Here is a 22,899-nt window from a genome sequence, read left to right on the forward strand (position 1 = left end):
CTGAGGATGAAGCCCAGGAGAGTGCTTGCCTAGCATGCATGGGCTCTGCTTCCCAGTAAACCAGTCACAGTGTCACTCACCTGGAATCTGAGTAGTTGGAAGGTAGAGGCCAAAGGATCAGGAGTTCAAGCTCATGTCTGGCTACATAATAGAGGAAGGCTAGCCTGGACTACATGGATCCCTGTCCCCACCCTCTCAAAACTTCGAATGATTTTTTTTTTACAAGAGGTCAGTCACTGGAAAATTTAGCGGGTGGGTACAGGAACTATGGACTTTGACCCAGTGCCCTACTTATTATGTTCTCTACACAGCAGGATCTCAAAGGGCACTTGGCAACAGGATGAGTTCATGACCTCTGCAAAGGCTTTATGTCAGTGTTGTGCTTTACGAGATGATGAATGTTTATGTAAGGCTTGTAGAAACTGCAAAGTATCCACACTGACCCATCAGAGCACAATATAAATAACTTTTCCGTGGCGATTTCTAATATTAACACAATGAAGCTGTGACCCAAGCTGGGGCTGGACCCTGAGGTTCTGGAGATGGGAGCAAGTTGAACACCTGATCTCAGTCCCCCTGGCTCCTCCTCAAGTGACTTCCTCTTTATGACTTTTCTGGCTTTTTCATTTTCCAGTAAGATCATCAAAGACAGGGAGAAGTGTTTACATTGAGTCACATTTATTGATGCATTCAGTATCAAGTACATAAGTGCAAATACCCAGAGTCTGTGATTGAGTCCGTTAGGAACTACAGAGGAAGAAATACAAATCGTAATAAAGTCAACATGCTGGCACTTTAGTTACCATACATGTAAATCAGCCCAGGCATCCCATACAATAAAAGTACTGTGCGTTCATTTTTGGATTTATTCTTTAATTCGATCATTCTTAGTTATACAAAACGGATCACCATATACACGGTCAACTGTTTTATATTAATTTTTATGTTCTGTGTGGGGGGGGGTAAAATGCTAAAACATTGGCCTATGATTCTATATAGTGTTATTAGAGATGAATCCAACCAGCAACCCAAGGACATGATAAGCGACCCACTATGTGTCAGCGCACTTGGCAAGAAGGGCCTAGCCACAGGGACAGTAGAAGCCACAGAAGCATTGCAGGGGGAGGACAGCAAGGGACGAAGGAGAACGTGAGCTCTCACCATCATGCACTTTTTTTTTTTTTAGCAACACAAAATTAAAAACCACATCTAACACACTCTATACTTTAGTGCTTGACAAGGGGCGGGGGGGACTCAAATATCCTAAGAGTACAGGAAAAGACTGAAAACACCTGTCTCGAAGTTTGCCTCTAAGATTATGGTACTGGGGAAGGGAAACAATCAATTCGCAGTAACGAGGAAGGAGAGAGCTGTTACCACTCCAGACACCCCCATTCATGTCCGGCTTCTCCTGGGGCAACCATCTACTCAGCATGCCTCTTGGCGCCGGGGATTTTAGCCTGGATCCTACAAAGGCACAAATCAAAGGATTACATCGCAAATGGTATCCATGAAACTACTTCGTGTATTCACTAAGTGGCTTTCCTCTCTGAGTAGTTAAATAGCAAGATTACTCGAGAAAACATAGTGTTCTACATGGGTCTCCAGAAACACTTACAAAGCTAAGCAAAGGAACTGAAAGTTGAATGGTGCCAGACGAGAGAGCTGCATTCTCTAGCCCAGCTACTTCATAGATTGAATGGCCGACTTGCTTCTTTCACAGATACAGAAGTTGTGATAGTTATCACTGGCTACTTAGTTCTGGGCAGTTCTGAAAGATGAGGAGGGCATAATGGCGACACCAGGAAGACGAAGAAAAACTGAGAGGGGTCCTGGCAAAGGAATCTCTTTACCACCCTTTCACAAAATACCCAGAACTGGAACTAAGCCTGGGCCCTAGCCAGATACTGCTACTCATTCATTGAATGAACCTTCCTCACAGCTTAGAGCCTCCATCCCCCCTTGCTCTCTCTCTCTCTCTCTCTCTCTCTCTCTCTCTCTCTCTGTGTACATACATGTGTGGTATATATGTGAGTGGGGATGTGTGCTGAGACAAGAGGCCAATTTCTGGTGACGTTCTTCAGTTGCTTTCCACCTTGTCTTTTGAGACAGGTTCTGCCACTGGCCTGAGGTGTTCCATTAGGCTGGGTTGGCTGTCGAATCCCAGGAATGGGCCCGGCTTTGCCTCACCAGCACCGGGATTATAAGAGCTCACTACCATGCCTGATTTACCTTAACCTGGCTCTTATGCTTGGGCAGCAAAGAACTTACTGAGTTCTCTCCCTGGAAAACTCTTTAGCATGTGGGTGACCAGATATTGTCAAGGCTCCTAAAATTCTGTACTGCAGCCATTGTTCTGGTGTGTCCGTTATCATTTTAGGATTCTAGAAAGGCTTTGTTTATTGATTTGAAGCCTATGAGTTCAATTTGCAGACCTGGCTTGTCACCTCCCTCGTCACCTCATCAAGGGACTTCCGTGGAGCTTTCCTTCTCATCGAGATTGGAGAGAGTGAAATAAACTAGGGGACAGGACGTTCAGATGGTGACAAATGCTATGAAACAATACAAGACAACGTGATAGGAAGTGAGGGGGAGTTGTGGGGAAGTGGGTGGAGCCCACTTTAGAAATAATGATCTAAGAAACAGATGCCCAAAACACAAGCAGGAGCCAGCCGGCAACGATCTGCAGGCTTGGGGCAGAGAAAGCAGAGTACAGAGACCTTGAAGGAGCTTAGAGGTTGAGGGGGCAGGTCTGAAAAGCAGGCAGTGACCCAGTTGTGTTAGAACTTAGGGAGTATGGTAAAGGGTTTAAACTCTATTCTGGGTGATGGGAAGCCATTGACAAACCAGGAAAAGTGCTGATGCTGCCTGATTCATGTTCTGTAAAGAATCACAATGATCTCTGTGTGGAAAATAAACAGGGAGATGGGAGCAGAAACAATCCTGGGAGGACAAGCTACGGAAGTAAGGTGTCAGATGGTGACTGCCAGGACCACGTGGTAGACACGGGATAGGCATGGAATAGGTGAGGTGTGAGTTGGAGATGGGGATGGACAGCTCTGTTGATGGACCGGACACTGAACGGGCAGGACAAAGAGAGCCAATGGGGTAGACCTTATGGGCTGAGTAACAATGAGCATGATAATGGCGTTCATCAAGATGGCGGGGACAGAAGGCAAGAGGGCTCTGAGCTCTAACAGCACGATACTTGGCCATGTGGGTCTGAGATGTCTGTGGCTATGTCTAATAAGTGGGAAGGAAAGGTGAGTCTCAGCACAGGAGGTCAGGTGAAGACACAAGGATGGAGCCCTTGGTCTGGAGGCAACATGTGAGGCTATGGGTCCAGTTGAGAGGCTGGTGGGAAGAAGGGGATCGGAGGGAGCACAATGACGGTGGCCCACTGACTTCTGCTTGGATACTTGACTGTCAAGGAGATCAGCACTCCATGAGGCGGCAATTTCCTTGCTAAGCCACTTTATAATTATTGCTACTTTCCCTCCTGTGTCACACAAATCTAGAAGCTGGAATTTTCACTTACTGTTCCAGGGAGGGAAGGAGGGAAGGGGGGAAGGAAGGAAGGAAGGAAACTCATTCCTTCATAGAGCCAGACTTCCAGATTCCTGAAGATGGCTATTGTATCCTTTCAAGAGTAAACGTCTGTAGTGAGTGATGTTGGGTCTCCTGCCAGACTGCCAACACCTCCGTACCCCACTCATCTTTGTGGCGTTACTCTGTCATGTCAGTGAATGTTTTAAAATGTTGAATTCTGCCACACATGGTGGTGTGGCTATTCAAGAGGCTGAGGCAGAGACGTGTTCAAGGCTAGCCTCTGCAATTTAAGAGTCTGTCTCAAAATCAGGGTAAAAGGCATGAGGCTGTAGCTCAGTGGTAGAGCGCTTATACTAGTGAGCCTGGGGATCAAGCCGTCGGTATGCAAATGAGTCCAGTCCTGAAGTCTGTGGAGCCCAGACATGGAGTGGGGGATAGAGTAAGCATGGTCTGTTCAGATTTGGGAGTCAGTCTTGCATCAGTAGCATCTAAACTTGCACCCACTTTAGGAGTTGCCACAGCATATCACTAACCCATACTTGGCTGGGACTGATGAACCAATTCAAACTTCATCTCTGTGTCTCAGCCCCTCCACACCTACTCTGTCCTCTATTAGGAAAGCTGGCCCTGGGGAATCTAAACACGGGGCTCTTCTTCCCCTGATGCCTCATTTTTCTCACTCTGGTTTAGGATTGTAACTTAGTCAAGATCTCTGGGTTTGTTTTGAATCTCGGGCTAGCCCATGTCTGGAACTGCTTTTACTCCGAGCTTTGTGCCAGCCACCGAGAGCTTTGGTGTTCATCACTGATTTCTCTCTGCACAGTCGTGAGAAGTGAGGCCTAAGGTGACAGATGGGCACACGGCAGGCAGATGTGATAGGGAAATGGATGTCTTTTTCCATTCACTGTTTGCTATTTCAGCCTTCTTGGGGTCTACAAATGGCGTGATTGACCTTACTATATGGGTCTGTTTTCTACACAAGAATGAGAAACCTTGACCTGTGAAATTAGAACAGCTATGGCCAGAGGAATCCATAGCCTCGCTCCACTTAGGGACAACATTCTGAGTGCATACATTTTACTAGAAACTAGGCTCTCAATTCTTCCTTTTTATTTGAAAACTAGGACACCTCATGCTTAGTTTTGTTATTCAGGGAGCTCTAGTCATGGAATTACTAATAACACCCAGAGATGTTGGGCAAAAAATGTGAGCACTTGTAGCTGCTTAGGCTGAAATTCATGTAACTGTATAGGGGTCTGTAACCCACCTGGTTCTATAGGGTTCTGTAACCCACCTGGTTCTATAAGGGGCTGTAACCCACCTGGTTCTATAGAGGGCTGTAACCCACTTGCCTCTATAGGGAGCTGTAACCCACCTGACTTTCTATAGGGGGCTGTAACCCACCTGACTCTATAGGGAGCTGTAACCCACCTGACTCTATAGGGGGCTGTAACCCACCTGGTTCTATAGGGGAGCTGTAACCCACCTGGTTCTATAGGGGGCTGTAACCCACCTGACTCTATAGGGAGCTATAACCCACCTGACTCTCTATAGGGGGCTGTAACCCACCTGGTTCTATAGGGGGCTGTAATCCACCTGAATCTATAGGGGGCTGTAACCCACCTTGTTCTATAGGAGGGCTGTAACCCACCTGGCTCTATAGGGAGCTATAACCCATCTGACTCTCTATAGGGGGCTGTAACCCACCTGGTTCTATAGGGGGATATAATCCACCTGACTCTCTATAGGGACTGTAACCCACCTGGTTCTATAAGGGGCTATAACCCACCTGACTCTATAGGGGGCTGTATTTTCTTAAGATTTCTAGAGCTCTCACACCTTTCATTTCTTTTGTAATACTTACTTAGAGCCTTGTAATTGGAGACTTCTCACTGCCCCTCTCACTTTCCAAACTCTAAGTCTTAGTAAGCCTTAGCCCCTGTGGTGGTTTGGGTGTGATATTGCTCCCGTAGACTCACATTGAATGTTTGGTCTCCACCTGATTAGCCATTTGGGAAGGCTATGGAATCTTTCAGAGATGGAGCCTTGTTGAAGGAAGTGTATCATTAGGGTGCAGGCTTAAAGGTCTATAACCTGGCCCTCGCTTCCCGGCTTCTCTCTCATATAGGGATGAAAATGTGATCAGTCGGCCTCCTGTGTGTCTGTGGCTTCTCTGACTATCTCTATGTCTTCCCCACTACGATGGACCCTATATCTCTGGAACCTAAAGCCAAAGCAAACTCATTCCTCCTCCAAGCAGCTTTCAGAGACCATAAAGCTCCCCGAGAGCAGTGCAAACTCCTTTTCTGGAGTTACTCTAACAGGCAATTAGACTTTCAGAGGGTGAAGAGGCCTAAGCAGCAGGATCCTAAGGAATTTTTCTCAGTCTTCAGTGCTGGGCATCACAGGCTATTGGTGAACGCTTGTTTTTTCCTTTCTGATGAGAACTATATAGCTTATCCAGTTTCCCTTTTTGCTTTGGCTACCAGGAAATGCAGCCAACCTAATCTAATTTCACGTATAGAAGCCCTATTCTCATGGGTCGCATGCTTTCAGAGCTTTGATTTTCAACTATAATCTAACAATTAAACTACATGCGTATGCATATGCATATTTATCTTGAATGGTGATAGCCTCTGAGTTGACACCAAGGGCCATTCCGAGTGTGCTCATCTCCTGGCCTTAGCCTTTCTGTACTTTTGCCTCTCATTTAAGCTGCAGGACAGTGGCCAACTCACCCGCTGAGCATGATCAACATTTCTGTGTTTTTCTATGTGCTTAGACCATTTCTTCTTGCAGTGTCTTTCTCCTTACTATCCTCTGTGTGGATGCTTATTCCCACTTCAGGGCCTGAAATGGTGCTCGACCTTAGGGCTTTCCAGTATCCACTCTCAGAGCTGCTGTGTTCTCATCGCTCTGACTTTAGAATTACACACGGCTCTTTGTAGCATTTACATTGCCTCGTGCTTATTCCTTTATAACTTCATTTACACCAACAGCCCGAGGACTCCTGTTGAGTTGGACTCAACCATTTTCATGCCTTCTGTGTCACCACAGCAACACAGGCAATTGTCTCTTTGGAACTAAGTATCCAACCTTCACCCCACCCCCACCCTCAGCAACAAAATGAGTAGATAGAATTTCCTCAAGACCATCTAACAGAAAGAATATCATACAATTTTAGCCCAAAACTTCTAGTTCCAGCTGCCAAATTCCCACTCGGGTTTTCTGTGTGCTATAATTTTTAAGCATAGTTCTAGCTTCCCAAGAGTTACCTAGGGACTTCACTGAAACATAAATTATAGGTCGTCAACTCTAGAAATTCTAATACTGTAGGCTTGTTTTGGGTCTCGGGAGTCTCTTGCCTTTGAACTGACTCGACTTGAGTGCTAGCACTTCTCATGCTATGCCATCCTGCCATTTCGTCTCATTGAACGATGGCTGTTTCATTCGTCATCTATTTTTTTCATTATGCTGGTGACACATGGGTCCCAGGAGGGTGTTTTCAGGCATCCCCTGAAATTATGAATTGGGCTGAGAATGCCACATCTCCAAACTGTGCATGGAACCCCAACATAGCTCTGCATGACTTTAAGGAAGAGAGTATAAAATAAACACGTGGGGAAGCGGTGCTCAGGAAAAGTCAAAATGTTCTGTACAAGGAGAGAGGATGACAGCTGCAGGCCTGAGCTACGATAACAGGGCAGAAGGACACAGAAGTAACGACTCTCCCTGTGGTTTTGTTGTCATATAGCGTTGATGTCTGAAGCGCCTAGGTCTGATCACCATCTAGGCTTAGCCGTATTTATCTGATTACTAAATGGAGTTAATGTCGATGGAGTCTGATCCTTCGGTAAAGTGAGTCTGTAGCTGAAGGAGAGTCCAACATTTAGGTTAAAAGATCCTAACAAGGCACTTGTCACAGCAGGCGGCAACAGGCCTTAAAACGTGAAGGTGAGAGCTGTGGAAATCAGTAAGCTAAATGACTGCATTAGCTGTGGGCATAGGAACCTGACATTTTCATCTCTGAGTATCTTACAGGCAGCTCCACAGAGCAGGGTCTGTTAGAGGCAGAAGGCACAAAACAAATACAAACTCATGCCATTAAAAGAGTGTAGCAAAAAATATTTAGGTAAATTATTCATGTATTCTAAAGCTTTAAGGTGACTTTACGGATTTAAAATTGGTAGGGTTCACTGTTCAAAAGACTGCAGGTGTTTATTAAGTGTTTTTATTTCAATGTGACTGTTCATTTAACATTTTCTGAATTACGGTTCTTTTCTTCCCTCCTCCATCTCGGTCTTGATCATGGGCCAGCCCTTGAGGGGAGTTCAGTATAACTAAACTTGTTAAAATAGATTCATTATGATCTCTGAAATAAGCTACTGAAGGTTTATTTTAATTGAGGGTTTGAAAGTTATACTTATTTTTTGAAAAATTTTAATTTCGATGAGGGTGAATGTATGACTCAAAGGAGTAAAGCACAACTCAAGCCTGTTCTTTCTCTACCTCTTCGTTACATCTAACCAATCCACTCCCAGGCTTGCTTCAGACCACGATTCCTTTTCATGAACTGCAACATGTAACTTACTTTGCCACAACGGTGTTTATGTGAGTCCTCACAAGTCCCAGATATTGGTCAACCTGTGCCTACAAAGAGAAAGAAATCATGAGCACACCCAAAGACCACGAGGGCAAAATTTCACAAGAGTGTCTGACCCCACATACAACTTACCTGGTGCTTAACATATACCACAGGTAGAGTAAACATCGAAACCACAGCTGGAGTGAAAAAAAAAAAAAAGGAAAAGAAAAAACCATTAGAACCATCATACCATTAGAGCTTTGAGAAATATCAACAGGGCAAGCTTACAGATTCATTCTGCATAGTCATGAGACTGCAGCATTACTTGGGAAAAAATTGGCATTGTAGATCAAAGATGGCAGGGCATAAGAAAACCAAATATAATGTTATATCTATAGATAATGAGGGTGCCCTGTGCCCTTTCAAGGTAACAGTTGATCCATCCATAGCTGCCACCGAAGATGTATATATCCCAGAGGCAAATTTTGTGATGTGATTGGAGGAAAAATAAAACATTGAAAAGTCCATTGTTAAATGGCCTACAAGATACTCTCGACTTGGGGGGAGTCTGATGCTTATTCCTAGCAATCCACCGAGAAGCTGGAAGCTGACAGCTATGGAAGCATCGCACCTGGCAGTCCATGGAACCCAGGAGCCCTTACCCATAAGCAGCAGGGTCAGGCCATTGAAGAGTGCGCCAACGTAGGTCAGGAGCCACATGAGGACTGCAAACTGAAGAATGAAAGCCCGTCAGAGAGCCCACCACGACCCCTCTCAAACGGGAGCCGTGTCTTTTCTGAGGTAGGATCTGAATTGTTCTAGCTAACATTTCAACTTTGACCCCTTCAGACTAGAATGAGCCACAACAGGCAATGGATTCTTGGGAAATGATTTTTGACAGGAAGTAAGAGTGCAGAAAGGTGTCTAAAGCTCACCATCCTGGTCCCTTGGAGACCTGGGATCATGCTGCTGTTAAGGGACCCAGTGAAATCAGAGGTTAAGCTAGGCATTTGGCAAGCTGCAGCTCTTGGCTGCTTTACAAGGGCCCAGGGTTTAAGAAGGGTTTTTACATCTTTAAATGGTCAAATTAAATGATAAATGTATTCAATGATTTGTAAGCTTACATTAACTTTAATTTCTAGTGTTCATCAATAAAGTTTTGTTGACACAGTCATAGCCCTTCACTGACGGGCTATCTTTTGCTGTTTTTGTGCTGTAGTTGCCTAAGCTGTGTAGAATAACACCGTCTAAAGCCACAGATGTGCAGGGTAAGAGATGCTGCCAGAAGCTGCAGATATGAGTTGACCTTTACAGAAGCGGTTTGCTGACCTCTGTTCTGGCCCACAATTATTACAAATACAAGCACAGCCGGCAATTGTCATCTCCTGACATGTCTCAGTATTTGTCAATATCCTCTTCCTGGGATGCAGCTTGTAGGTCAGGCCTGCACCCCGCACTTCTTCCTCTGAATCACCATAAACAATTATTCGTCGGTCCCCTGCACGAAGCACTCCTTAAGGACAGGACACTCACACCCACCTCCCCTCCTGCCCCCCCCACTCTGCTCATGGGCTTGCTGAGTTCTGTTTCAGTGACTCGGATTTTTACCAGGAAGTCACAGGGAGGTCCATGCAACCTGTTTAAAGAAACCCAGGAGGTCAGTGTTTCTCAACCTGTGGGTCTCAACCCCCAAGACCATTGGAAAACACAGATTTTTACATTGTGACTCATAACAGTAGCAAAATTACAGTTATGAAATAAAAACAAAAATAATTTTATGGTTGTGGATTACCACAGCGTGAGGATAAAGGGGCACAGCTGTAGGAGGAGTGAAAACCACTACCCTAGAGGGAGTGAGACTACCTGGAATAAAGCCTGTGTGTGTGCGTGCGTGTGTGCGTGTGTGCGTGTGTGTGCGCGTGTGTGTGCGTGTGTGTGTGGGTCTGTGTGTGTGTGTTTGTGTGTGTGGGTGTGTGTGCGTGGGTCTGTGTGTGTATGTGTGTGTGTGTGCGTGCGTGCGTGTGTGTATGTGGGTGTGTGTGTGTGCGTGTGTGTATGTGTGGGTCTGTGTGTGTGTGTGTGGTGTGTCTATCTGTGTGTGTGTGTGTGTGTGCATGTGTGTGTGTGGGTCTGTGTGTGTGGGGGGTCTGTGTGTGTGGTGTGTCTATCTGTGTGTGTGTGCGTGTGTGTGCGTGTGTGTGTGTGTGTGGGTCTGTGTGTGTGTGTGTGTGCCTATCTGTGTGTGTGTGCATGTGTGTGTGCATGTGGTGTATCTGTCTGTTTGCGCACGCATGCGCGCGCGCGCGTGTGTGTGTGTGTCTGTCTGTCTCTCTGTGTCTGTCTGTCTGTGTGTGTCTGTGTGTATGTATATCTGTGTGTCTGCCTGTGTATGTCTGTGTGTCTATGTCTGTGTGTGTCTGGCTGTGTGTGTGTGCGTCTGTGTGTTTGTCTGTGTTTGTTGTGTTTGTGTGTGTCAGTGTGTGTCTGTGTGTGTCTGTGTGTGTCTGTGTGTCTGTATGTATGTGTATGTCTGTGTGTGTGTCTGTATGGGTGTGTTTCTATGTTTGTGTTCATATCTGTGTGTGTGTGTGTATGTGTGTGTGTGTGTGCCTGTGCCTGTGCCTGTGCCTGTGTGTGATGTTCTGTGCTGGGCACGGATCTTCCAATAGATGCTTAACCTGAGTAGTTCTGGGGGGGCTTACTATTAGAATTCTCCAGAGAGCATACATGTTCCTTGAATATTCCTAAACATGATTAATTAGGAGATTGAATCTACATCCTCCCATGTAAAATGTCCAGAATGATCTAACCTAGGTTTGATCCTGGTTCTTCCAAATATAGCTGGGGGACCCTGGATAAATGCCTAAATGTCTCTTCTCGGAGCCAGTTTAGTCCTGTCATCGAGGCGACTACCCTGGATGAGGTTCATGACCCCACACACCTGGAGACGCTCGGACCCTGACTAAAACTTGCTTGGTTGGCTCTGAGCTGTAGCTGCCTACTGTAGTCTTCCCTGAGGGGACCTGGGCTGTAAGGCCAGAGGAGGAAGCACCATACTTTTAAGGAATCCACCAGGTCCTGGACCAGGAAGAGCCTCCGTAGCTCCTTCAGAGTGCTGTTCACGTATAGCTGCAGGCAGTCTGTGTACTTCTGGATCTGCTCCTGGGACAGGGTGATCTCCAGCTCCAGGTAGGCCCTGTCAACAAACCATCCCAAGAGAACGCCATTAGAGGGTTGAACACAGGCTGCTGCACCCCAGGGCCAAGAGAGTGCTAGTCACACTGGGAGGACTGTGGCTGGGTCGCCTCTGAAGGTTATGACTGTTGGCTGTGGGACAACATTCACACGGGCCTTCTGTACACCGGGAGTGCAGGCTTTCTGACCCTCTGGGGGCTTCGTGATTCTATCTACAAGACATGGTATTAAAGGATGAACTGGTAACTCAGAAGCCAGGAAGGACCGAGGAACACTGGTGAAGTCCACTCTTCACTGATTTTACCACACTTGACCTACAAAGGAGTGAGTGTCTCCTTTAGATACTGCAGCCACCTGAAAACCCCAGCTGCCAAACTGTTCCTTGACAAACTCTAAGAATTTCTGTTCTAGTTCTGAAGCTGCCTTCCAGATTTCTCTAGAGAACAATGGTAGCTCCAGTGGCCTTATTGAACATTCATTGGCCCTGGTGAATGATGGCTTCAGCAAGGAGGGCTTTGTTTTCATTTGTTCAAGTGGTTAGACTTAACTCAATACTAAATAAAATATAGAATATATTCATAAACTACATAAAAATACAACATATTTGTATAATATACATAAGCTTTCCATGCTTGACCACACTCCCCCACCGAGCTCTGTCTTGTCCCCCCCCCGCCCCCCTATCTGAAGACAGCTCTAGACTGCCTGCCTAGCCTGGATTTCTCAAAGGCAGGTGATGACAGGCAGGGAGCGTTAGGCAGCCTTTGTTCTGCACTGTATGGAGGGTCTGTACTCCTCCAGAACTCTGTGCTGAAATCCTCACTCTTAATGCGGCCGACATTATCAGCCAGGTACTTTGTAAGGTGATTATTTAAGAGGATGAGACCCTCTTGAATGAGACTAGTGGTCATAAGAACCCATTTAATCGTCTTTATTGGAGCCCCAGAGAACTCTTGATGCCTTGTGAGGACCAAACAAAAAGATAACAGTCTGTAATTCGACCACAGAGCACTTTGGTTACAGATTTAGCACAAAAGGGAAAAATGTTGGTTTTTTTAATCATTTAATCCAATGAGTTTATGGTACTTGGTTATAAAAACCTGTACTGGCTGGTGTTGTGTGTCAACGTGACACAAGCTGGAGTTATCACGGAGAAGGAGCCTCAGCTGAGGAAATACTTCCATGAGACCCAGCTGTAAGGCATTTTCTCAATTAGTGATCAAACCGGGAGGGCCCATTGTGGGTGGGGCCGTCCCTGGGCTGGTGGTCTTGAGTTCTATAAGAGAGCAAGCTGAGAAAGCCAGGGGAAGCAAGCCAGTAAGTAATATCCCTCCATGGCCTCTGCATCAGCTCCTGACCTGCTTGAGTTCCAGTCCTGACTTCCTTTGGTGATGAACAGCAATGTGGAAGCTGAATAAACCCTTTCCTCCCCATCTTGCTTCTTGGTCATGATGTTTGTGTAGGAATAGAAACCCCGACTAAGACACAACCTAAACTGACTTGGGAGTTTATATTTAAATATTAAGGCTTTTCTCTCCTTGGAAGAAACACACAAAAAATACTGATTTGTCTGGATAGTGTGATGTGATAAAAAAAAAATACAGAATCAGGTATTGCCTTTGCTCATACAACTGACTAGTCTGAAGGAATTTTAAACTTTAAATCTGCCTGCTAAAGAACGATAAAATAATGAGGCTAAGTGTAGCTCTAGACTATTGTCCCTGTACCTGGGTATGAAAAGAAACAAGCCAAATGGGACCTAAGTCCCCCACAGCTCATCCTTGGGGACAAGTACAGGTCTGTTCCAGAGAGAATGCAGTAGAATGTGGAGGAGCCTGGCTGGCTAAGGACAGAGGCAGAGGCAGAGGAAAGAGTGAATGAAGATGAGGACTTGGGTTGTTGAGAACAAACAAAGGAAATGCATTCTAAGTGCTACCATTTTGTTTTCAGACTCCACTTAATCATAGGGAGAAACTAAATTCAAGGTCCCGGGTCCTAGGGGATCTGACGGCTTCCCTATAGCTGAACAGCTTCTGTTGTAAACAGTTGTCTGAGTCCAGACATCTCAGGGACAACTTCTACATCTTGCCAGCAGGGTCAAACAAGTTCATGTTCCAAGGCCTGGGAATGAACTCCTACCCCACTTCTCCAAATGTTTCCTTGTCTGTTAACTGATAAAGAATATAGAAATTGCTGTTATGGAAAACAAGGTGTATGTTATAAAAATATATAACCAACTGCCTGTTATGCCCTAATTAACTACATGCAGCTGTCCATCTGCTGTCCCCTTATCACTCTGAGCTCTGGGCCTGATGTCTAAGACAATGATTTAAGGACCTTGAAGCCAGGTTCCCGGGATGCAGTCCAGTCTCCAGTGGGTATTCCCTTGCTTGACCCATAGTGTCAAATACAATCGTATACCACTGCAGTGTACTCCAGCTCACTCCTCTTTTCATGCTCGCATCCTTTAAAAATGCTGTACAATCTCCCTTCCGGGATGTGGTTCAGATTCCAAACTGGCTGCCTCCTTGAGCATTCAGAAAATAAAGCTTTCATTTTTTAAGCATCTATCTCCAAAGAGGGTTTTCTCAGCTTCCCCTCCGATCTCAGCATTGGCCATGCTACTACCATTGAAACCTGGATTGTTATGTGTCGCTAGGAACAAAGGCGACCCCTGGGTATGGGGACATGTGAAACCCAGATGGCCCAGTAAGGCGGCATCAGAAGGAAGTCCCACGATTGTACCATGGGAGGACATCATGAAACGCCACCGATGTGCATCCTATCATCGTGTTAGGCACTGAGATCAGGGCCAAGACCATGAGAAGGGCTGTCTGACAAGCAGCCTTCAGGCTGTCCAGTCCACCCCAGTGGACATTTTCTTTGCTGAGGCTCTGCTGCAGCTGAGGTTTTAACTGAGCTGACAGATGGGGCAGAGTAAGGGTTCATGCAGAAGTGGCACTGGTGAACGCTGCAGATTGGCCCGGAGCCCTGCTGCAGTATCCTCTTCATGGCTCACCCAGGTCTCAGCACTGTCCCTCAAACATGAGATGAGCACAGTGTAGTGGAGCCAATGGCCGGTAGGCAGGTGTGTGTGCCACTCGTACTGGATTCTGTGAGCAGCCAGACTCGCCACTGAGGTTGGATGGAGTAGTTTACTCCGGTAGAGTTGGTTGGGTGCCACCTGGTAGTCTAACACTGCTCTCTGTGGATATTTTAAATATCTACACAGTTCATAGGTAGCCCTGAAAAGGTGGGGAGAGGAGACTGAACAGACCGCTTAGCAGTTAAGAGAGCTTTGTGCTCTTACAGAGAAGCAGCGTTCAGTTAGTTCCCAGAACTCACAACCACCTGTAACTCCAGCGGAACCAACGCCTCTGGCCTCTATGGGCACCCGCATGCACGTGCCTGTGTGAACATGGATGCATGCATGTTCATCATGTGCACATGCACACACACACACACACACACACACACACACACACACACACACTCGCAGAGTTAATTAGAAATAAAAATTTTAAAAAGATAAAACAAACTTTTCTCCCTTTCAATATCCATTCTAACTCGATTTTCCCTGCATGCAGATGGGATGGGGGAGAGGCTGTGGTGAGATTTCTAATCAGTCTTGCACCACCCAGAAGGTTGGGGCTTTAAATAAAAACCCCAGCGCCCTGTCCTCATATTGTGGTATTTACTGGCCATGTGACCTTGACTGTGCCATCTCACTTCTTGGAACCACAGTGTTTCCAACTGTAAATAGGGATCACGGTGCCTGCCCTGCCTTCCTTATGAAGGTGGATGGATTAAGCAGTCCTTGAAATTCTCTCTTTAAGTGAAAAGAGAAAAGAAAATAAAAAACACAAGATTGGGAAAGATGGCTCAGAGGTTGAGAGCACTGGTTGCTCTTTCCGAGGACCCGGGCTCCATTCCCAGCACCTACACGGTGGCTATAACCATTTATAGCCCTTGTTCTAGAGGATCCAACAGACACTCACATGGTACACACACATGCAAGTGAAACATTTACACACAGAAAGTAAAATAAATCTAAAAAAATTTTTTTAAAAAAAGCATTACACATAGATAATGGGTGATTATTTTTGGAATGCAGTAGTGTTTTGATAAGAATGACTTTGTTACAGAACCCACCAGCAACCTTAGATAGTAAAACTGGGGGTTCTGGAAAAGTCTAGGAGGTTTCTGGAGTTGCAGCGAACCATGCCCCAGTTTCCTGTGAGCTAGCAATAAGACAGGGGGTGGGATGGGGGTGGGGCAGGAGGCGGGGATCGGGGTTGGGGCCAGAGAGGCAGGGTGAGGGCTAGCCAGACTGGGCCACTCACTTGAAAGGGTGACCCTCATCTGTTTTCTGCACAGCTTGTAGAACGGACTTGTAGATGCGGAAGCTGATGGTGGCAGAGAGGGCAGCCAGGGCCAGGTAGGCGACGACGCTCACAACGCTGAACTGGGTCAGGGAGAAGAGCAGCAGCAGGAAGCTCCCGAACACAATCCCCGTCTGCTTGATGTCCCGCCAGTACAGAAGGTCAATAGCTGTGGAAGGGAACAGAGACACACATAGCACACGACTCTGGCAGGACCCAGGCAAGCGAGGGGTATTTTGCTGCTGCTGCGTGGGCTGCAGTCTCCCACCTGGCGTTTGGATCTCTAGAGGGCCGTGAGGAGAGAGATGGCGACACCATTTGGATTTGGAAGACTCCCCAGTGCCGAGAATAGTTCACAGATTTGCAGCCATGGCCCCAGTGGGCAAGCATATCGCGATGGTGCATCGCTATGCTTCCCCCTGATCACTCTGATTATAAGCATAACTGGATGCTTATATTTGGTCTCAACAGAGGCCGGCAGAGGCACAGATTAGCTGCCACTGAGAAGGCAGCAAGGAAGTAGACTTTGGAAAGGAGGCTGGTGCCTTTGGAAGGAAAGTAGGGGTGACCTCAGCCAATACCACATCCCCATGAACAAAATCAGTTTTCTTCCAAAATCCAGGAGATGCTGAGGTATAGGGCTGTGCAACAAGCCCTGACTTGTCTCAGGGGGCTGCAAGGCAAGCAGCTCCTTCCTCCAGCCTAACGGGTCCCCAGCAACGTGACACCAGAGAGAAAATGCCCTCCTTATCAAACAACTTGTACCATCACTGCAGTCCCTCGATGGCTTCAACACACAGTTGCCAGCAGTCATTTGTTTGAAAACAGAGCGAGTCCCTTTCTCTTATGACACTTCTCTGATACAAGTTGACATTTGCAGACCTGGGGGTTGCACCCAGGGCCTCTCAGGTGTGAGCAAGGCATTTAACCTAACCATTGAGCTATCTCTTAGACCTCTTTAATTTTTTATTTTATTATAATTAAAGGACTGTGCCACCAGCCCCACTGGGATTAAACTTCTGTGGTGGTTGGAATGAGAAAGGCCATCCTAAGTTGGCCTTCATACATTTGGACCCTTGGTTCCTAGTGGTGGAACTGTTTGGGGAGCATTAGGAGGTGTGGCCTTCTTAGAGGAAGTGTGTCACTGGGGGCCGGTTTTGAGGTTTCAAAAGCCCACACCTTTCCCAGTGTCTCCTCCTTTGCCTCCTACTTATGGATAAGGATGTAGCCCTCAGCTACTGCTCCAGCACCATTCCTGCCTTCAGCCATGCTCCCCATTATGACAGTCATGGACAGTAACGCCCTGGAGCCATGAGCATCGTGTGAGTCTAAATGTGAAACCTATTTATGTTTCATATCTAACATGTACACAGTGTGAAGGTCATTTTAGACAGGAAAGCATTTCTGTGTGGGCTACAGAGTTTCATGGTGTGGAATTTACCATTTGTAGCATATCCTGAGTTGTGTATGTTGAAGACGATCAACCTGTGCCATGCCTGCTGACAATCAAGGGCTAATGAGGTGACATGGGAACATTGTACCGCAGAGAGCTAAACCCTCCTCCCAGCAGACTTGTCTCAGGAGGCTGCAAGGGAGGAGGCTCCTTCCTCCAGCCTCACAGGTCCCCAGCAATGTGACACCGGAGAGAAAATGCCCTCCTTATCAATCGACTTGTACCATCCCTGTGGTCCCTGGATGGCTTCAACACACAGTTGTCAGCAGACAACCATTTGTTTGGAAACAGAGCGAGTCCCTTTCTCTTATGACACTTGTCTAATACAAGAGGCAGAGGATATAAGAGGAAAAGCTCAAAAGCATGTTTGGGGAGGGAACACGGATTTTTATTTTCTTTTTAGAAGTAAGGTCAGGGCCCAAGTCCACACCAGAAGCCCTTACTGTGCTAAAGCCTCTTTCTACCTAATCACCTGTCACACTGATTGATTATTAGAAATAATAATAATATTTAATATTAATAGACTTTTGCCTCAAAGTCTATGTCATCATTGTCTTCATGTTTTAAATGCCAGGATGCCAGAACCAGACACATGAAAAGATTTGCTTTTCCTTTACGATGTGGAAGGGAACATAGACACCACAGCACTCACATGATCCACCTAAATAATTTTCCTTTCAGAAGAGGGCCAAAGTACAATGTTTTTAGGTGCAGAAGACCTTTGGGGAGAAATGCTCTGTGAAATCCTGCAGCCCTGAAAACAGGTGACAGAGTGGGAGAGGCCAAGATCTCCACATGGCCCGGCTCCTCTTGGCAGGCCTAGAGGCAATAGGGCCAAGGAGGCCTGGGTGGAGTCTAAACCAGCCAGGCTGAAGGGCTGAGAGTGTGGGGAGCCTCCAACAGCTCCATTCATTGAGCTAGTGCCCCACTGAGGAAGAACCAAACACCAGGCTTTGTGTTGGGAGACAGGGCCACCTGAAGTGTGAAAATGGAGGTTTTACAGTTACAAATACAGTTACAAAAGAGTGAATAATCTCTTTAAGGGTTGGCAGCAAAGTATCATGGGGCAGGCACGTGGTGATAAGGACACCTTGTAAGGAAGCCTGAGTTCTCCTGGAGGACTGGGAGAGAACTGGGGGATGGTGGCTCACACAACCCTGTGGTTGGTGAAGGAGTATGAGAAGGTCTGCAAGAAAAAAAGAGATCGGATTAGCCACTTCGATTTGAATCCCCACTGAATTCGCTAAACACTTGTCAGTATAGGTTCCCCCCTAGAAAAGCCTTCTATACCTTTGGCTACCTGTTAAACAGAGCCAAGAGAGGCTGCACCCACTCTGGGGCAGTCATGGAGGAATCTGTAGGCAGAGAGGTTAACTGAGTCCACGTGTTTGGTGACCAGCCAGTTGCTCTGCCCCTTGATTTAAAATTATAAGAAGCTTCTATTTAGGTACTAAAGCAGAACCACTTCATGATTAAATTTGATACTTTCTCTCAAACAAAACAGTTTTTTCACTTTCTGATAAATGATGCCTTAATTCATGCAAAATTTATTTTGGGCCACATGATTATATTTTAAACAGATTTAACAAGTGGCTATTTAGATGGGTTGTTTTTCTTTTAGTGGAATAAAGTCCTTATCATATCTTTTGATCACTGGTTTTCTAATAAGCACAGGAATCAAGCAAAATGTTCTTTCTGCATTTTACAGGATGCAAAGGTCTAGCAGGGAAGACTGGACAGTCTCTTGAACAAACCCAACACGAGGTCAGTTCTGTCTGTGTTGCAGGAGGAGCTCTGAGTGGAGTCTGAGGTTGTGGTAGTCCTGGAGTGGATGAAGGAAGAAGTGGGGGGGGTGCTTGATGAATTTGGGGCACAGTTTGTTATAGGCGTGGGGTGGATAAAGGGAACTTTATGCAGGATTAGAGTTAATGAGAGAGGAGACTCTGCAGGGAGAAGGGAGGAGTTACAGATGAGAGCACCACTTTAAAATCCAGTGAGAGAGAGAGGTGAGCATCACTAATAAAAAGAGGAATAATAAGACGATGCTTGTTTAAGCCCCTAGAGTCTGACACAAGATTTGGAGGTAGAGCTGCGGCCTTGGGCATGATGAGACCGGAATCACAGAAAAATATGACAATCGTACGCAAAGCTAATTGTTTTTTAAAAGCTTGAAAGTTTAATGCTCTTTTACGGTTCTGTCACAGTGGCCTCAGGTTAACATGGCATTTGATGTCATATATGCAGAGTTATTCAGGTGTCTGTCTACACACAGCGGGTAGTTGGAAACTTGATAAGCTGGCAGAACTGAAATTTGATAAATAGAATAGATCATTTGACATAGAGTGCATTGGGAATAGAACAAAACAGTTGAGGGCCTGGGAGTGGTGGAAATCTCTGAGAAGTAGGAGGCTAAGGAACTCAAAAGGATGAAGCAATATGGCAGAAGTGCGGCTACAAAGAGTCCTGGGGACTGGAAGAGGTAGACAGCACTGTAGATCTCAGTGTCTGTGAAGACAGAAGCTTCTGGGCATTCCCTGGGAACTAGGGAAGATCCATGAAGGGAGTGAGGACTGGGAAAAAGCTTCTGGGTCTGGAGACTAGAAGGTCGTGTGGTGCTGTGAAGGGGTCTGGGCAGGAGCAGCCAGGCAGAGTAGTAAGGGGCTAGGGAAGTGGAAATCCAGACGAACAGAGAGTATGGCCTTCCAAGCAGTGGGGGCCATGTGCACTGCTCAGCCTTCTGATTGAGAAAGAGCTGGGATTCTAGTAAAATGGATGGGCAAAGAAACAACAGGTGGTGGAACAAGGACTCAGGGAAGATGGGATGAATTAGGCATCACCTTTCTTCTCAAGGAAAGAAAGGGACAAGAGACTTTTGGAAAAGAAGCAGAAACTTTAAATGTGTTCTACATGTGGCTGACATGATATTTCCATTGGATGGTTCTGCTATATAGCAAGGACTCCAAAAGGGATGAATGAAAAGATTGACAAAGGGTAGAGGGCAAGGACTCTGGTTGATGCGGGCAACAGGGTTCCATTTGAGATGCTATGGTCAGAAGCTACAGGGCTGACCCTGTCTGTCATACAGTACACAGGGAGGACACTGAAACTTAGGGGTCAGAATTGAACGTGGTCATAGCTGGGGTCCAGGCTTACAGCTGGAGACAGGTGAACTGGGAGAGTAGCAGTGGCCATGTAAGGCCAGAGTGGGGCCAATGGTTCTGTGTTTGGAGGATGGCGGAGATGATGGGTGGGTGGCGATGAAGCTGAATCTCAGAAGAGAACACCTGTGCTCTATTTTCCAAATGCCAACTTTGCAGATTTGATTTTTGAGGGGAATGATGTGAATTTCTTAGCAAGCTTCATAGTATCTGCTATGGCTTTAATATAGCTTTTCCCCCCTGAGATTCACTTTAGAACTGAATCCCCATTGTGAAGTTTAAGAGGGTAAAAACCTTAATCCAACTACAGGATTTAGAAGTGGAGGAATAGAGAAGGGATTAGGATAAAATTAAATAAGCCCTCAGAGGGGAGCCACCAGTGGCTTTATGAGACAGGAGAGACCAAGACACACATGCACCAGTATGTCTCCTTTCTCATCGCTGACACCCTTGTAGCACCTCAGGGCTCTGCCAGCAAGAAGGCCATTGGTAGGTCAACTGTGACCTGTAGAATTGTATGCGCACACAAGCTTTCCTTTACAAGTTACCGGGACCGTGCTCCTGGGTTATGAACAGCACAAAGGAGAGTATGCCACAGTGGGTCCAGATTTGTTGGTCCTTGAATAAAGTTCCCCTAGCAATCCTACAACTGCAGTGACCTCAAGTTCCTTGGGTACAGCAAAGCAGAGATAGTTTCCCTCTTTTAATATTTGCGTGCAGAAAAATGGATGGGGGAGTTAAACAAGTGGAGCACACATTCTCTGAGCATGCTCACAAGGACAGGGACGTGACTACGTCACTTTGACAATTCTAATAATTAAGGCTACTTTACTGAAAACCAGGAGGCAACACACTGGATTTGAAAGGACGACTCAGTGGGTTCTGTCGTCAGTTTGATAAAGGGCTAGGTTTGGTAGTCACATCTTCTGCCTTATACCACAGGCATGGTGGTGCACAGCCACCGGGGACTAAGAACCAATGCTGTCAAAGACGAAACAAAAGATCTGAAGAATCTCAATATCAAACATCAAACCGGTGAGCCAATACCTTCTAGAATCTCACGAAAATCAAACCAAACCAAAACCTGGAAAGACAGTGAGAGTAGCGTTCCATGATTACAATGATGGGAACTTAAACTCTATGTCAGTTTTTCTTGAGAGGAAGCCCTTTACTGTGGTCTAAATACTTTTGGCTTGGAAATATTTTAGATGCACACAGTTTTATGATCCCAGTAGTGGCTGTGGTATTCAGAAAGTTTATTAAAAATGTATAAGCAAAGAAAACAGTAGTGCAACCATCCATATTTTATTTATAAAGCAGAATGTGGCATAAGTAAATATAAAGTGGCAATAAATTAAACAATTGCCTGCACCATTGATCCATTTCTGTAGCCAAGGCTGACCTTGAACTCACTAAGTAGGCAAGGCTGGCCTTGGATGCCTGCTCCTCCTGCCGCTGCCTCCCAGTGCATACACTATCATCCCCAGCTGCCACCCCAGTCCAGAAAAGATCATGGGCACCATTGAATCACAAGCCAATGCTACTTTATATAAGGCCAACTAGAAGTGTGAGAAAGAAACATTGTAGAAGCATCAGTATTTCAAACAGAATCCCTAACAAAAATCTGATATTGATGGTTACCAACTTCCTCATGAGAGCTGGCGGAAGGCTACACAAGCCTAGGTTCCCTCCAAGCCAGTGTTCAAAGAAATGATGGGAGAGCCAGTTTCTGACTAATGTTCATTAGGCCAGCAATACATTACCATTGAGTGTGGCACAGAGACACTAAATAACTTTCCCCCTCAATCCCTCCACTTCACTTTAAACAGGAGAATCGTAATAGAAGTGTGGCTGAGTACTTAACACTCAAACTCAGACCTTCAAAGGTGACGCCTTTTAGTGGAATAAACAGTGAATTTCAGGGAACTCCAGGAGCCCCTAGCCCAGCTGGGAAGCTGCTGGCAGAACTCCTGATACTTTTCTTCATTCCACCTAAGCAAAGCCAAGCTAGCTGTCAAGAAAAAATGCCAACACATTTCTAGATGTTTCAGTAACCCTGTGGATGATCTGAGAGGGAAGGTATGGGAAACTCAGCACTTCCTACACACGGTCAAAGGGCCCAGTATTTAATCCACTCTAAATGAACTTTGGAGGAACAATGGAAAATAAAGGCTTTCATTGTCAAAGCCACAGCCAACAGCAATGTCTGGTACCTTTCTTCCGTGGATGAAGACAGCTATGGTATGATTCCCACTTGCTGCTTCTTGGCTTGGGAGGAAGGAACTACTAGACGTTTAAGAAGGCCCTACCATTTCCCCGAGGGTGATCCTGACTCTTGTCTGCCAGCTGGAATCAATACTTCCTGTCTCACCTTCCTATGGGGGGAGCTTGATCCAGGACAACTAGGTCCAGGGTCTCCATGAAAGGACCTGGCCAGAAAGTGAAGCCCTGTGGGATGCACACATCAAAACAAGCCAGCCAGCGTCACTTCCTTCTATATCTTCAGTCAAGTCAAGGCAAAGACTGTGTGAAGGAAGCATGGTGGCTGAGGCGGTAGGAGGAGGCTCCAAGGCTCAG

The 22,899-nt window shown here is 46.1% G+C and overlaps 1 protein-coding gene across 2 annotated transcripts in view; it reads right to left on the reverse strand.

Annotated features, from left to right (window-relative positions):
- Positions 1-661: 661 nt before the first annotated feature.
- Rtn1 (reticulon 1) overlaps positions 662-22,899 on the reverse strand; it is a 220,312-nt gene continuing 198,074 nt past the window's right edge. The window contains exons 2-7 of one of the 2 annotated variants that reach the window (XM_087552081.1): positions 15,673-15,880; positions 11,192-11,330; positions 8,797-8,866; positions 8,285-8,331; positions 8,141-8,199; positions 662-1,467 (exon numbers count right to left, since the gene is read on the reverse strand). In XM_087552081.1, coding sequence (XP_087408207.1) covers positions 1,425-1,467; positions 8,141-8,199; positions 8,285-8,331; positions 8,797-8,866; positions 11,192-11,330; positions 15,673-15,880 — 566 coding nt within the window. In that variant the 3' untranslated portion in view covers positions 662-1,424. 2 annotated transcript variants of the gene reach the window in all.

Source organism: Rattus norvegicus, chromosome 6, assembly GCF_021556685.1.
Source record: "Rattus norvegicus strain SHRSP/BbbUtx chromosome 6, alternate assembly SHRSP_T2T, whole genome shotgun sequence".
Lineage (NCBI taxonomy): Eukaryota > Metazoa > Chordata > Mammalia > Rodentia > Muridae > Rattus > Rattus norvegicus.